The 17,242-nt window shown below is 44.7% G+C and overlaps 1 protein-coding gene across 3 annotated transcripts in view; it reads left to right on the forward strand.

Moving 5' to 3' along the window:
- OVCH1 (ovochymase 1) overlaps positions 1-17,242 on the forward strand; it is a 413,341-nt gene that overhangs the window by 146,375 nt on the left and 249,724 nt on the right. For all 3 annotated transcript variants that reach the window (XM_033953446.1, XM_033953447.1, XM_033953444.1), the window contains exons 11-13: positions 5,348-5,488; positions 7,016-7,146; positions 7,247-7,340. In XM_033953446.1, coding sequence (XP_033809337.1) covers positions 5,348-5,488; positions 7,016-7,146; positions 7,247-7,340 — 366 coding nt within the window. The remainder of the gene's footprint in view (positions 1-5,347; positions 5,489-7,015; positions 7,147-7,246; positions 7,341-17,242) is intronic.

A 17,242-nucleotide genomic window follows, 5' to 3' on the forward strand; every position in this document is an offset into this window, starting at 1 on the left:
AGGGACTTTGAGATCCCTGGCTTAGAGCAATGAACACTGGGGGCCTGACTTAAAGGTACAGACACTAAACTCTAATATACACAGCCTACTTTCATGAATATGGGGGCAGAACACATTGCAATACTGAATAAAGTTATTTTAGTTAGGAGTCTAGCCATTTAGGTGCAAAGTGTTAGAGCAAGGCATGGATAAAAAGTATATAGTGGTGTACCTAGGACCAAATGGGCACTAGGTAGAAAAATTAAGATGGTAGTGGGGATAGTGGGATGAGCTGTAGTAAACAGTATAAGCACAGGCATTGAGGAAGGCAAATAAAATCTGAAAAAGTAAAAAGCTTACCAGCGAACCAAATGCTGCTGATAAAAATATTTTCATGTACATTTAAGCAAGAAGCTACCTGCAAGAGAGGCATTAGAGCCATTAGATGATTGAGGGATAAAAGGTGTACTCTGGGAAGATAGGGCCAATCTTAAATAACTTATTTCAGCCTATACTTAGAAAGACAAATATTTTTTTTTTTAATTAATTATACTTATAGTAAGTAATGGTGGTGATTCAGAGGAACTGAAAACAAACCTCAGTGAACTTGGAAGATGTAATAGACTGACAAATTATAAAGAGTAGCAAATCTGGACTAGATGGTAGATCCCAGAGTACTGAAAACTCAAACAAAAATACAGGTCTACTATTTGTAAACTATTAATTCATCTATAGTACCTGAAGATTGAAGAATGACTAACACCAGACCAAAGATCATTAAATTCAGTATCTAGTTTCAAAACAGTAACCAATTTAGGGCATGATTATTTTGGAGAATCCTAAAGTAGCAAAATTCCATAAGTACTATTTACCCCAGGGATAAGTCATGACTCCTTCCTTCCCCTGGTCTAACTTTTGGTTTAAGAACTTTCTCCAGGGATTTGTTCAAATATGTGGTAACTGCTTTTACCACATCCTACAGCAATTAATCCCAGAGCTTGATAATGCATTGAGTGTTAAAGTTTGTCTTAAATGTAATACCTAGTCACTTCGTGTCTTTTTTTTTTTTTTTTTTAAACGTAAACAAATGATTTGTTTCATTCCGCTCAGGATTTTATAGACCTCATCCTTTATAAAATGAAGAGGCCTAGCTTATTTAGCCCTTCTCTCATAGGTGAGTTATCCTGTACCTTAATATTTTAGTTATTTTTCTATGTACTTTTCTTAATTCTGTTATTTTTGAAATGCATTGGCCAGAATTACATAGTTTTAAGGTTTGATCAGTGGCGCAACTGCAGTATTATATTTTGTTCTCTATTCTTTTTCTAATCTAATCTTTACATTCTTTTCTTCATTTGACACCACCACACAATGAGCAAAAGGTTTCTACAGTGTCAACAATGACAGCTAGGTCAGAACATCTGAAACGGTTATGACCCCAAATGGGGTTGGGAAACACTTGTTTGGGAGCCATTAACCTAGGCAGGTAATATAAAGGGCATTGCCCTGCATCTGCTAGGGGTTGTCCACTTTTGGCAGCCACACAAATTAGAGTCATACAAGTAGCTGCCGAAAGATTGAGCACTAACCTAAAAAGGGATTTCAGGAGTGATTAGCAAAGTACAGACCTGCGAGCATGATTTTGCTGCTGGGCAAATTACTACCAAAATTACTGAACACATAAATCACAATTTGAGACCAGCCAACATGGATTTAAGCACCAAGCTGCTGTTTGAATAAAAATAGATAAAGCTGAGACAGTTGCTATAAGATTTTAGAAAATATTTATCAAAGCCCTCAAGAGACATTATTGAAGATAGTAATGAGCAGTAGCGTACTAAGGAAGGGGGGGAGGGGGGAGGGGGAGGTCCGCCCCGGGTGCAAGCCCTGAGGGGGTGCTCCCGGCCTTGACGTTCAGTCCTCCCCACCCCCGAAGGACCGCTCGCCCCCCTGGCCTCCCTGCACCACCTATGAAGCAACCCGCAGCGGGATCGCGATGTCAGAGATCCCTGAGTTGCTTCAGCGCTGCTTCCTGTGCTGCGGTCCTGCCCCTCCTCTGACATCAGGAGGGGCAGGACCGCAGCGGAGGAAGCGGCTCTGAAGCAGCGCAGGGATCGCTGACATCGCGATCCCGCTGCGGGCTGCTTCATAGGTGGTGCAGCGAGGCCAGGAGGGGGGAGCGGTCCTTCGGGGTGGGGCAGGCCTTCAAGGGAGAGGGGGTGACAGACAGGCAGGCAGGCCTTCAAAGGGGGGATGACAGACAGGCCTTCAAAGGGGAGACGGGCAGGCAGGCCTTCAAGGGGGCAGGCAGGCAGGCTTTCAATGGAGGGACAGGCCTTCAAGGGGGAGGGACAGGCCTTCAAGGGGGGGGATAGGCCTTCAAGGGGAGCAGGCAGGCAGGCCTTCAAGGGGGGGGACAAGCAGGCAGGCCTTCAAGGGGGGGTGCAGGCCTTCAGGGGTGGGATGCAGACCTTTAAGGGGGGGACAGGCCTTCAGGGAAGGGGGCCCTGGTGTAGAAATACACGGAGGGAATGGGGGGGTTCAAAGAGATGCGCATATGCCGGACTTTGGGTGGGAAGAAATAATGGGTCTGAAAATAGAGAAGAGGGAGAGAGATGATGGACCATGGTTTTTAGAGAGGGAAGGAACAGAAAGGGAGAGAAGTTGGACACAAGGGATGGTGTGGAGGGGGGGATAGAGATACTGGATAGGAGGGTAGTTGGGAAAAGAAAGGGAAAGATGGTGGACCCTGGGGTGGTGGGGAAGGAGGAAGAGATGCTGGATGAAAGGGTAATTAAGAAAAGATGGATCTGTGGAGGGAGACAAAAAAAGGATAGATGCCAGACCTCCTGTGGAGGGAAGGGAAACGGGGAGGACAGAGATGACAGATGGATGGTTAGCATGCAAAAAGAAGGAAGAAGGAGACCCTGGCAAGCAAGTTATTAGAAGACAACCAGAGCCTTGGACCAACAAGATTTGAAAAATAACCAGACAACAAAAGGTAGAAAAACTAATTTTATTTTCTGTTTTGTGATTACAATATGTCAGATTTGAAATGTGTATCCTGCCAGAGCTGGTGTTAGACCGCAAACGTGAGCTAGGATTTAACAGAGAGGAAAAGTCCTTTTTGTTTCTTTATTTTATTTACACCACAGCGCCAGTATGGTTAGGAGAAGCCAAAGGGAGGTGAAAAAGCTATAAAATAAACCCACCAGGATGTTTGAAAAAAACAAACAAACACCCAATTGGGCAGGAAAGTTGAATCAAAAAACCAATTTTTTTTCTTGAATTGGGCAGCACTAGTTTGCGCTACTGTCTTAGACTTTAGGACCTGGGATTGGAGAGAGATGGCATCCTCAGTACTTTATAATGCAAGTGAAACGAGGATTTGGTCAGACTTTTGAAGGGTCTGCAGAAGAAAAATATTGTATAGGCCGGGGACATGAGACTGCAGGAAATGGGAACTTTTCTTCCTTCTATTTTTGTAAATTGCAAGGCTGAGGATGTCGGAGAGTTCAGTTAAAATATGTGCTTTATAAGAAAATATAATAATGTGTTTTATAAAGTTTATAAGCATTGCTGGCCTACCCGGTGAGGTGTTCCTAATGGTGGTGGTGGTGGCGGCAGCGTGTCAATGTGTTGAGAGGAAGAGGTGGTCTGGGAAATTCTGCTGAGCAAACTCCGGGCCCATTTCCAACCCCCAGTTAGTCCACTCCACTCAACTGGTTCACACACTGAGTGGGTCTTTGGGTGTTGTGCCTGGGTAGTTGTTTTGGGATCTCTTCCAGTGGTTTGTCAGTATCTCCTTGTGGTCCAAGGAAGTAAACTTTTTTAACCTTAGCATTGACCTTCAGAATATGTTTGTAACAGCGCTGCTTGTGTGGCATTAGACTATGTAGTGATCGAAAGAAAAAAAAACAGATCTTTGCACATTTTTTGCACTATATGGTGGGTGTATGAGGAGATTCACATTTCCTGCACAGCTAAGTCCTTGTAAAGTTACCTTGTTCTTTCTGTATTTGACATCTAGCAAGGTCTCTGTTTGGAAGGAAAGAACTAAGCTTAAAAATGGAGTGGCCAGAAGTTATGGTAAAAGCAGATAGCACTGCTGATTTTAAGAAAGGTTTGGACAAATTCCTGGAGGAAAAGTCCATAGTCTGTTATTAAGACATGGGGGGAAGTGTCTGCTTGCCCTGGATCGGTAGCATGGAATGTTGCTACTCTTTGGGTTTTGACCAGGTACTAGTGACCTGGATTGGTTAGATCTTTATACAAGGCCTTAGATCAGTGTGTTGACCTGGCCCATGTGCTGACCTTGCCCTGGTTCAGAACTGCATCCCTTCATAGCACATACCCAGGTATGATTCCAAACATGGATTTTTTTAACCGTATTTGGAGTGATGACTCAGTTTAGGATGATCTGATCTACCTGTTATTGACATCTGTTGAAACTTTTTCTTCAAGTGGTAGTGGCCAATGAAGAAAACCGTGTAAAGAATTAGATTAGGAAAAGAGTAGAGAATAAAATAAAATATCAAATGTTTCAGTTGTTCCACTGACATTTTGTCCATTGCATTTCAAAGATATACCAGAATTAGGGGCAGTTAAAATTGAGTATGATGACTCTCCTAGGAGGGAAAGGCTAAAGAAGTTAGGCCTCTTCATCTTAAGGAAGAGAGGATGAAGTCTGTAATATCCCGAGTGGAGTGGCATAAATAACCATGAATTGTTTACCCTTTCAAACAAGGAGACACCATGAAGTAACTGGATAGTACTTTTAAGACAAAGGAATAAAAACCAAAAAAATTCACTTGAAAGGGATGAAAAAAAATCACTTGATGCATTATCAAATTCTGGAATTCATTGCTATAGGATGTGGTAAAAGCAGTTAGTATAGGTTTAAAGTTTACATAAACTGTAAAGGTAGAACTGGGGTGGGGTGGGGTCGGCAGCATGGAACCTTGCTACTTGAGGACTCTACTATGTACCTATAACATGAATTGGTTGTTTTTTATACAGGATACTGGGCTTAATGGATCTTAGGTCTGACCCATTATGGCAATTTCTTATGTTTTGCTCATCCACTTTAGGTAGAGACCCAAATGAAAATGTGAATCTCCTTAAGTAATGTACGTTTAGTTGTGACTTCCATATGCAGTTCTAAGGTTGCACAGTTTACAATACTTTATTGGGTATCTCTTTTGGATATTTCCAAACCAAGAGAATAAAGAAGAGACCAGAATGTGCTTGGATCTTGATCTATGCTTACTACTAGGCTTCGGGAATGATCTATATTCTAGAAGTTCTTTTTTTTATATAAACTCCAAAGCTAGTGTATGATATTTTCTGTCAACCCTTTCTTCTATAGGTAAAATTTGTGGCACTATTTTACCTTCTCCACTGCTGATAGAGTCAAATCATGCAATATTGAAGTTCGTCTCAGACAGCAGCATTATTGGCAGGGGCTTTGAATTGAGGTTTTCAGCTGTGAATAAGGAGTCTCAAGCAGGTAATTTCCTTTTAATTTGTAAATGACATATTTGTTCTCAATTCCAGCCAAAGCACAATGTGGGATTTTGTATAATTGTAATAGAAAACAAGCTCTGGATACTTCTACAGCTCTAGGGCTACCTAGAGTTTTCTAGACCTCAATCACTCATTTGATCTAGTGAACTCGGTCTTTGCTGTCCCCATTTGTGATCACTAATTTTCAATTAACTGATTATACAATAATGTATTTAAGTGTGGCTTTTATAGGGGTTGATATGACTGACCTGAAAGTAATATCTGATGCTCTAGGCCAGGGGTAGGCAAGTCCGGTCCTTGAAAGCCACAGGCAGGTCAGGTTTTCAGGATATCCACAATGAATATGTATGACATGGATTTGCATGCTCTGCCTCCTTGAGATGCAAATCTATCTCATGCATATTTATTGTGGATATCCTGAAAACCTGACCTGCCTGTGGCTCTTGAGGACTGGAATTGCCTATCCCTGCTCTAGGCAAACCTTCAACCATGCCTCTCCTCCCCCATAAGTTGCATCTTCCCCCTGCCACCTCTGCTATTTCTAAGGTTCCCAGCACCCACTGAAGGCAGGCAAAAGACCTTTCAGTAAAGGCCAGTACTCAAGCATTGTTATTTCCCACCCTCCTGAATGAACATAAGAATTGACGCTTCTGGATTAGACCAGTGGTCCATCGTGCCCAGCAGTCCGCTCACGCGGTGGCCCTTAGGTCAAAGACCAGTGCTCTAACTGAGACTAGCCTTAGCTGGGTACGTTCTGGTTCAGCAAGAATTTGTCTAACTTTGTCTTGAATCCCTGGAGGGTGTTTTCCCATATAACAGCCTCCGGAAGAGCGTTCCAGTTTTCTACCACTCTGGGTAAAGAAGAACTTTCGTATGTTTGTACAGAATCTATCCCCTTTTAACTTTAGAGAGTGCCCTCTCGTTCTCTCTACCTTGGAGAGGGTGAACAACCTGTCTTTATCTACTACTAAGTCTATTTCCTTTATTATTTTGAATGTTTCGATCATGTCCCCTCTGTCTCCTCATTTCCTATTGAATAGAAGGTTGGGATGCAGCAGCACTTGAGCAGCAATCTCTATTGAAAAATCCCTTGCTGGCCTTAATAGGTGCTGAATATCTTTTTGAAGTAGTGGGGACAAGGTAGGGTAGCAGCAACAAGGGAAGGGAGGAGAAAATTTGCTGCCATAGGTTAAAGGCCACCTAAGGATAAGGCCAGCCCTGATAAGTGCTTGTTTTGTACTGATTTATTCTGATTAGGTTTTTTTTGTTTTTAATTACAGTGCATATGTTTTGTGACCCACTTAGATTGTATGAATAATGTGGGATATAAATTTGATAAACATGATTTCACTTTACAAACCTGTCCTTTCCAAGGACCAGCATATAACTCTTTCCTATTATGTTAATACCTCCCCTTCCCCCCCCTCCAAGTTTCAATTTTATTTAAATTCAAAACATGCCAACTTGCCCATATGGTGTTAAGTTTATAATCTCTTCTTTCATGGCTTAGGGTCAGGTTGCGGAAGTGTTGCCATATTGACAGAAGAGGGAGAAATTGATTCTCTTAACTACCCAGACGATTATATCAGCAACAGTCATTGCCACTGGCTCATTCATGCTCCACCTGGCTATGTCATAAAGGTGATGTCAAGTTTTGGTAATGAGATTCAGATCCTGAGAAGGAAAAAGAAAACAGACTTTTTGAGGCAGTGATAGACTTTTTGTTGTTGTTGTCCCCCAGTTGCAATTTGAGGACTTTGCAGTAGAACTTTATGAAGACTGTGCCTGTGACAACATTTGTATTTACAGCGACGCTGGAAAGAAGCAACAATTAGGTAATAAATTGATCTGATTTTAATCCAATGACTCATTTTAAGTGGTATCTCTCTAGCAGAGGATCATATTGGAAATGGAATAACAATCTAGTCATTGTATAACAATGACACCTAATAGTCAGATCTAGATCCCATGATTACAAGACTCTGGAAGAAGTAATGATATTTCTGACTTGGGATGCCTAGAGTTGGAAAAGGATACTGGGCATGATGGACTTTTGTCCTCACTCAGTATCACAATTCTAATGAAAGGAAGTGGTGTGCAGTAGAGAATGACGCAGGGAAAAATTTTTTATCACCGTTCCTGCCCCGTCCCTGCGAGCTCAGTCCCCACCCTGCAAACTGTCAGATCCCACCCTCACAAGCCTCGAAGTGTTATGATTTTATACTTAACTTATTTTATTAAAGTATAAAAAGAGACAATATTCTGTACAATTGTCATTTTATAAACACAATAATACCCCTGTCTCCCCTCCCTTTCACAAATATCCCCTCCACTATTTTTAAAATGGAACAAACCAAATTACTACAGAATGCTACATAGAAAAATCAAGCTAACAGAATACTTCAGTCACACATGGCAGGAATAGTATTGGGGAAGTGCAACTAGAGCAACTGCCCCCTGATCAGAGAGAGAGCCCTAAGCCAGCTGGAAGCTAAAGAAGCACAGCCTTGGCTTTGCGGTTCCCAGTTATGTCTAATGCCAGCTCTAGCAGGATACATATTTCAAATCTGAAATATTCTAATCACAAAATATTTTTTTTTTTTAATTTCTATCTTTTTGTTGTCTGGTAGTTTTATTCTTCAAATCACATTGGTCTCGGGCTTTGGTTTTGGGTTCCTTCTGTCTTCATTGTGACATGGCTGGCTCCTGAAGGTAAAATAGGCTGGGGAGGAGATGCAGAATCTGACACTGGCACAATTTTTTTACCACAGGAGCAAGACTTTTCACCGCTTTCCCGGTGATTCAGCAGCTAAAGTTTATGTCCTCAATGGTTTTCAGAAGGGTCCACAGCAGTTGGCTTCTGCTCCGGATGAGGGGTTTTCCCCAAATTTATTTACATGATGTCTCGGGCTTCTTTGGTAAAGTGTGGTGCAGTTGTTAAAACTACAGCCTCGGCATCCTGAAGTTGTGGGTTCAAACCCACATGTTCCTTGTGACCCTGGGCAAGTCACTTAATCCCCCCATTGCCCCAGATACATTAGATTGTGAGCCCACCGGGACATACAGGGAAACATGTTTGAGTACCTGAATAAATTCATGCAAACCATTCTGAACTCCCATGGGAGAACAGTCTAGAAAACTGAATGAATAAATAAATAATTGATGCCAGCTGCCCCTCCGCAGGCTTCACGCCAGCTATGGGGGAGCCCTCTTCCCAGGACATGGGGATTGTGTTTGGCTCCCCTATAGGGGCCCAGGCTAGTGTGTCGGCAGTTGCTGTGGCTGACCAGGATGCCCTGACCATGCCTTTAGTCACATAGGCTAGCACAGCATTCTCAAACACGCGGGCCGCATGTGGCTCTTCAAGTTTTATTTGCGACCCGCAGTCTGGACGCGATCATTCTCTTCTTTTGGAGCAGCAGCGTGTCTGGCCGGTTCGTTCCGTTCAAAGCCGCGGGTTGGCGGCCAGTGGCGTACCTAGGGTATGTGGCACCCGGGGCCCATCATTTTTTGACACCCCCCCCCCCCCCATGTAAAAAAATTTTTTTTTTTTTTTTTTTTGCAATAACCATGAAATGGAATAAATGGTCAGAATAGAAACAGGCAGTGAAAATTTTCTTTTATTGAACCTCATATATGTAACCATTATTCCAAACATAACATAACATAAATTATGTCTGAATTGTCATGACATCAGAAGTACATATGGAGTAGTTGCAGGTGATGCTTGGGACAGTTCTGATTGTGTTAGTTCGGTTTTATGTGTTTTTTGAATAGAAGGGTTTTTATTTCTTTTTGAAGGTTTTGCAGTCTGTGGTTGATATCAATTGGTTGTAGAGTTGGGGGTCGAGTGTTGCAGCTCGAATGGCTAGGAGGTTGTCGAACAGTTTTTTTCTTTTGACGTTTTTGGTTGGAGGGTGTGTGAATGGTGCACAAGTTCTCCTATGTCTGTTTGAAGTGGATTGAATTATTTAGCTGAAGAAATTAGTTACCCCCCCCCATTCCACACACATTAATTCTCTTCCATTTTTGTTCCCATTATAAAAAACACTGATAAGTTCCCAGAAAAAAAATACATTAAAATAAGAAGTGAAAACAAAGGCCCCTACAGATGAGAACATAACATAAGAATAGCCTAACTGGGTCAGACCAATGGTCCATCATGCCCAGTAGCCCATTCTCATGGTAGCCAATCCAGGACACTAATACCTGGTCAAAACCCAAAGAGTAGCAACATTCCATGCTACCGATCCAGGGCAAGCAGACACTTCCCCCATGTCTTAATAACAGATTATGGACTTTTCCTCCAGGAATTTGTCCAAATCTTTCTTAAAACCAGCTACACTATCTGCTTTTACCATAACTTCTGGCCACTTCATTTTTAAGTTTAGATCTTTCCTTTCAAACAGAGACCTTGCTAGATGTCAAATACAGCACAAGGTAACTTCACATGGACTTAGCTGTGCAGGAAATGTGAATCTCCTCATACACCCACCATATAGTGCAAAAATGTGCAAAGGTCTGTTTTTTTCTTTCAATCACTACATAGCCTAATGCCACACAAGCAGCGCTGTTACAAACATATTCTGTAGGTCAATGCTAAGGATAACAAAGTTTCCTTCCTTGGACCAGAAGGAGATAAACCACTGGAAGAGATCCCAAAACAACACCCAAAGACCCACTCAGTGTGTGAATCAGTTGAGTGGAGTGGACTAACTGGGGGGTGGAAATGGGCCCGGAGTTTGCTCAGCAGAATTTCCCAGACCACCTCTTCCTCTCAACACATTGACACGCTGCCACCATCACCACTAGGAACACCTCACTGGGTAGGCCAGCTATGCTATAAACTTTATAAAACACATTATTATATTTTCTTATAAAGCACATATTTTAACTGACCTCTCTGACATCCTCAGCCTTTCCATTCACAAAAATAGAAGGAAGAAAAGTTCCCATTTCCTGCTGTCTCATGTCCCCGGCCTATACAATATTTTTTTCTGCAGACCCTTCAAAAGTCTGACCAAATCCTCGTTTCACTTGCATTATAAAGTACTGAGGATGCCATCTCTCCCCAATCCCAGGTCCTAAAGTCTAAGACAGTAGCGCAAACTAATGCTGCCAGATACAGGAAAAAAAAAATTTTGATTCGATTCAGCCCTATTGAATTGGTTTTTCAATTCGATTTTCCTGCCCAGTTGGGTGATTTTTTTTCAAAACTCCTGGTGGGTTTTATAGCTTTTTCACCCCCTTTGGCTTCTCCTAACCACACTGGCGCTGTGGTGTAAATAAAATAAAGAAACAAAAAGGACTTTTCCTCTTTCTGTTAAATCCTAGCTCACGTTTGCAGTCCAACACCAGCTCTGGCAGGATACACATTTCAAATCTGACATGTTATAATCACAAAACAGAAAATAAAATTAATTTTTCTACCTTTTGTTGTCTGGTTATATTTCAAATCTTGTTGGTCCAAGGCTCTGGTTTTCTTCTGATAACTTGCTTGCCAGGGTCTCCTTCTTTCTGCATGCTAACCATCCATCTGCCAACTCTGTCCTCCCTTTCCATTTCCCTTCCCTTCCCAGGAAGTCTGGTATCTTTCCTTTTTTTCATCTCCCTCCACAGATCCACCTTTTCTTAAATACCCTTTCCGGCATCTCTCCCTCCTTCCCCACCATCCCAGAGTCCACCATCTCTCCCTTTCTTTTCCTAATTACCCTCCTATCCAGTATCTCTATCCCTCCTCCACACCATCCCTTGTGTCCAATTTCTCTCCCTTTCTGTTCCTTCCCTCCCTAAATCCCATGGTTCATCATCTCTCTCCCTCTCCTCTATTTTCAGACCCATTATTTCTTCCCCCCCCCCAAAGTTTGGCATATGCATGTCTCTTTGAACACCCCCTTCCCTCCGTGTACTTCTAAATCATGGTCCCCCCCCAAAGGCCTGTCCCCCCTTAAAGGTCTGCCTGTCCCACCTTGAAGGCCTGCACCCCCCTTGAAGGCCTGTCCCTTCCCCTTGTAGGCCTGTCCCCCCCTTGAAGGCCTGCCTGTCCCCCCCTTGAAGGCCTGCACCCCCCCGAAGGCCTGCACCCCCCCGAAGGCCTGCACCCCCCCGAAGGCCTGTCCCCCACTTGAAGGCCTGTCCCACCCCCTTGTAGCTTCTCCCCCCCCCTTGTAGGCCTGTCCCCCCTTGAAGGCCTGCCTGCCTGCCTTTCCCCCCTTGAAGGCCTGTCCCCCCTTGAAGGCCTGTCCCCCCTTGAAGGCCTGTCCCCCCTTGAAGGCCTGCACCCCCTTGAAGGCCTGCACCACCCCCCTCGAAGGCCTGCACTCCCTTGAAGGTCTGCACCCCCCCCCCCGAAGGCCTGTCCCCCACTTGAAGGCTTGTACCACCCCCTTGTAGCTTCTCCCCCCCTTGTAGGCCTGTCCCCCCCTTGAAGGCCTGCCTGCCTTTCCCCCCTTGAAGGCCTGCACCCCCTTGAAGGTCTGCACCCCCCCAAAGGCCTACACCCCCCCCGAAGGCCTGCACCCCCCTGAAGGCCTGCCTGCCCCCCCCGAAGGCCTGCACCCCCCTGAAGGCCTGCTTGCCCCCCTTGAAGGCCTGCACCCCTTGAAGGTCTGCACCCCCCCCGAAGGCCTGTCCCCCCTTGAAGGCCTGCCTGCCTGCCTGCCTGTCACCCCCTCCCCCTTGAAAATTTACATGTACAGCATAGATTTTTGTGTGTGAACTTTAGGCCCCTTGGTTTTCTAAGAATATAAATAAGGAAACTCTTTAGTTTCTGGGTTTTTGCTTTTTTAAATCTGTGAAATACAGAGGCACTAAGATGGCTTCTCCAGGGCAGACCTTGCATAGCTGACTTTCTCTGTTCCTCTATGTGCAGCAGACGGGAAGATCAGAAAACCAGATCTCCTCCTCCCGTACGCTCCTCTAGTACTGCACCAACTTCCTCTCCGACGTCAGAGGCATCGCTTGCCTGCCCGCCCGCCCCACCCTGAAGGCCTGATGCCCCGACCCACCCCGAAGGACCGCTCGCCCCCCTGGCCTCCCCGCACCACCTATGAAGCAGCCGCAGCAGGATCGCGAAGTCAGCGTCAGCGATCCCTGCGCTGCTTCCTGCGCCACGGTCCCGCCCCTCCTCTGACATCAGAGGAGGGGCGGGATCGCGGCGCAGGAAGCAGCGCAGGGATGCTGACGCTGACTTCGCGATCCTGCTGCGGGCTGCTTCACAGGTAGTGCAGGAAGGTCAGTGGGGCGAGCGGTCCTTCGGGGGTGGCGGGGGACTGAACGGCAAGGCCGGGAACACCCCCTTAGGGCTGGCACCCGGGGCGGCCCGCCCCCCCCCCTAGGTACGCCACTGTTGGCGGCTCCTCTCGCTATCCACTCCTGCATCGGAAGCCTCTCTGATGTCACAACATCAGAGAGGCTTCAGACGCAGGCGCGGATCTCGCAAGGAGCTGCCACCCACGGCTTTGAACGGAACGAGCCGGCCAGACGCGCTGCTGCTCCAAAAGGAAGAGAAGGGGAGGGGAAAGAGAAATGCACCTTTCTAAATCTTCCCCTCAACACTACCACCATCTTTGGTACTTTTTTTAAAAAACACGGCCGAAGTTTACGAAGGCAGGAATCAAGATAGCAGTCGCCGCAACAAATTTAAACCACTGAAAGAAATCCAGCAACATCATCTGGAAATCGTGAGAGACACAGATCTCTTCCCCCCCTCTTTTCTCTCTTGCACAGCCCTCCTTTGCACTTCAAAAATGCATTCTGCCTCCAGCAAAATAAATAGTAACCCCTGCTCAGGAGCAAGGCACGCAAACTTCACCTCGAATGAAAAATCGTTGGTACTTTTTTTTAAAAAAAGCCTGGTGGTCCAGCGGTATCCCTCCCTCGCTAGACGGCTCTCGCTCAGGTCAGGAGCGAAGATGTGAGGAGCAAGCTTATGTGCTCCTGCTTTGGCCCGCCGCTTTCTCCTCCCATCCATACTCCTAATCTGAGTATGAGAGCTGTCTAGCGGGGACAGGAGAGATTTTAAAAGGTATGGGGTATTTTTTTTTTTTTTAATTCCCTTGACGGTTGTTGGTGGTTTTTTTTTTTGGTTTTTTTTTTTATTTTTCTGTGCCAGACCGCGTGAAGGGAAGGGGGGATTGTGGGGGAAATGGTGATGGTGCTGCACAGGGAAGTGGGGTGGGGGGAGGGAAATGCTGCTGCACAGGGAAATGGAGGGGGAGGAAATGCTGCTGCTGTACAGGAAAGTGGGGTGGGGAGAAATGCTGCTTCTGTTGCTGCTGCACCCAATTGAGGAAAGAGAGGGAAGGAAGGAGAAGGGAGAGAGAGGAACAAGAGAAGAAGCCAAGTTCATGGGAGGGAAGGAAAGGAGATATCAGACCATGGAGGGGGAGGGAGAGATGCCAGGGCATGGGGGAAGGGAAGGAGACAGATGCCAGACCAGAGGAAAGGAAGGAAGGAGGGAGGGAGAGAAAGGAAGGAAAGAGATGCCAGACCATGGACGGAAGAAGAGAGAGATAGAAAGGGAAGGTAAGACATGGAAACGTAGATTTTGAAAAGAAAGCAGAAAAATTGAACATTAAGTTAATACCAAAGATGGATGCAAGGCAGAAAGTGAAGACGGAGAGAAAAACAGTCAAAGGACAAGAAGGCCCTGGAAACATAGTTGAAAGCACAGAAAAATAAAGTCACCAGACAAAGGTAGGGAAAATGATTTTATTTTCAATATAGTGATTGAAATGTGCCAGTTTTGAGAAAGAAAAGATATTAAACTTTAAATGTGAGTGCTGCAGAAAAAATAGAGTACTTGGAGGGCCGCAGAAAAAATAGTTAATGTCTTATTAAAGAAATGACAATTTTGCTTGAGGTAAAACTCTTTATAGTTTATATATCTTTCCTTTTAACTGTTAAATGAAAGTTTTATAAACTATAAAGAGTTTTACCTCATGCAAAATTGTCATTTCTTTAATAAGACATTAACTTATTTTTTTCTGTGGCCCTCCAAGTACCTACAAATCCAAAATGTGGCCCTGCATAGGGTTTGAGTTTGAGACCACTGGGCTAGCACTACCACAGCAGGAGGATATTTCAGCCCTCACAGATCTCCAAGATCAGGATCCGGGTAGACCATAGGATCTAGGTGCGGAGATTTTTTTTTTTTTTATATTCCTGCACATTGCACATCTGGTTGATTTCTAAGTTCCTCCACAATTGAAGCTGGAGTTTGGTCCGCTACAGACTGCTCTCTAATGTGTAATGAGAGACTGCAGTCGGCTTCCTTTCCTATTATCCGGACATAATCAAGATGCTCACAGACTTTGGGAGGTGCCTGAGGGACACTTGATATGTGCCAGTATCCTGGCTTGGTGCTATCCACTGGCAGGTGCCTTCAACCAGAGTTTGCATCCTCATAGGTTAATTCAATGGTGGCACAGGTTACTAAGCGCACTTCTCTCTCCAAAACCGGAAGTTACATCGAAGCAAGGACTCTGGTGGCAGAGGGAAATCCTGAACTGATCTCTGGTGCAGATCGGGGCAGAAAGGCTCTCTCCTTCCCAGCAGCAAGGCTCTCCTACCTGGCCAGGCAAAAGCGGCGGTAGAGAAAACAATTCACTACCCTGCTGCTACTCCGGGCGTCTTCTCTCCATTCAGCTGCCCAAGCGGAAACAGGAAGTTTTCACTGAGGGCGGGCAGTAGTGGAGAGAAGACGCGAGGAGTGCTGGCAGGAGTGGATCACTACCGGCAGACCTCTTCCCAGGTGCGTCCCTCCTGCTGGACTCTCTTTGGGAAAGGTGCAGGGGTGTGGTAGCGGTGGGGGCTTAGGAGTGCCGTAAAAAAATAAAAAAAGGTAGATGGAGGGAGAGGGGAGATGAGGAGTTGGTGGACTGAGGATAGATGGGAGACATGAACTTGGTGGAGGGGGGAGATGGACTTGGGGGAGATCATAGATAGGGGAGATGGGGGAAGATTAGAAGAAATAAGGATCTAAAAACAAGAGAGGGAGAGAGATGGTGGACAATGGGATTTAGGGAGGGAAGGAACAGAAAGGAAGAGAAGTTGGACACAAGGGATGATGTGGAGGGGGGATAGAGATACTGGATAGGTGGGTAGTGGGGAAGAGAAAGGGAGACATGGTGGACCCTGGGGTGGTGGGGAAGGAGAGAGAGATGAAGGATGAAAGGGTAATTCAGAAAAGGTGGATCTGTGGATGGAGACGAAAAAAAGGAAAGATACCAGACCTCTAGGGGAGGAAAGGGAAACAGAAGGGGACGACCGAGATAGAAGATGGATGGTTAGCACGGAGAAAGAAGAAAGAAGTAGACCCTAGCAAGCAAGTTATCAGAAGACAACCGGAGCTGGGGACCGATAAGATCTGAATAATGATCAGACAACAAAAGGTAGAAAAAATAATTTTATTTTCTATTTTGTGGTGTTAGACCACGAACGTGAGCTAGGATTTAAGAGAGAAAGGAAAAGTCTTTTTTGTTTGTTTATTTTGTTTACACCACAGTGCCAGTGTGGGTAGGAGAGGGCAAAGTGGTTGAAGAGGCTATAAAGGGGGCAAAGAGGCTATAAAATAAACCCACCAGGATATTTGAAAAAACATCCACTTTGGCAGGAAAATCGATTCAATAGGCTGAATCGAATTGAATCAAATTTTTTTTTTCCTGAATCGGGAAGCACTAATGCCCAGTAACTTGGAGAGTCCGTCATGTCCCCAGATACTGCTGTTCCTTCAGGACTGACAATGAGCCTGGCCATGGCTTCTGTTGGGGACCAAATCACTGGTCTCTCCTGCCAAGGCCCTACACATCTGAGGGGCTCCTTGGCCTTTCATCCGGATGTCATCCATTTTTTGAGAGGCACACTGAGAATTTGGTCCTCCCTCCATAGGAAAATAACTCGCTTGTCCAGGAATAGTGTGGATTTACAAGAAAGAAGATTAGCAAAGATTAGAATCTAATCTTTCGTTTGTTTGGAAGGTAATGGTGCAAATAGTGTGACAAAGCATAAAATAAAATCAAATATTCATACAAAGTAACAGGTTTCCTTAACTCCTTGCATTTGAGTGGAGGAGTGGCATTGTAGTTAGAGCAGGGAATGTGAACCAGATTGGAGCAGGGAGAGTGAACTGGGTAAGACGGGACTCAAGTCTATTGCTTCTGGTTGCCTTTGGCCAAGTCAGATCTCCATTTTCTCAGCTGAAGACTTGGATTGTAAGCTCTGGGGGCAGAGAAATAGTTTTAGTAATGTACTATATACCTTTATTATCAATTAAAAATAAGCACGAGTTAAATATCAAAGGCATAGTTTAAATGTGAAGGGAGGACAATGCCCTCCAAATATTGCAGGGCCACATTCCCATACTTAGTTGCATGTGTGTGTGCTGCAGCAACTGAAGAGTAACAACAAAATGGGAGATCTGTGTTCCACATTCAGGCAGGAAAATCCAAAGCAAAACAGGATGGAGAAGTCATCTCTGATGTTGCAGGAAAAATTTGTTCAAAATAGCAGAATGTTTATTTATAAAAACATAAAAATCATAAAAATTATAACCACAACAATGTATGTGTCTAGCAAAGAACATATATGGCACAAGCAACTGATTGCTCATGAAGCTTACACCATGTTTTGATCCAACATGAGTCTGTGTTTTGGCTGTATTTAACCTTCATCAGGGGTCCTTGGAGAAAATGGAAAAAAAAAGAAAATATGAATGTAGGCAGATTGAGTAGTATAC

This window comes from Geotrypetes seraphini, chromosome 7 (genome assembly GCF_902459505.1).
Source record: "Geotrypetes seraphini chromosome 7, aGeoSer1.1, whole genome shotgun sequence".
Classification (NCBI taxonomy): Eukaryota; Metazoa; Chordata; class Amphibia; order Gymnophiona; family Dermophiidae; genus Geotrypetes; species Geotrypetes seraphini.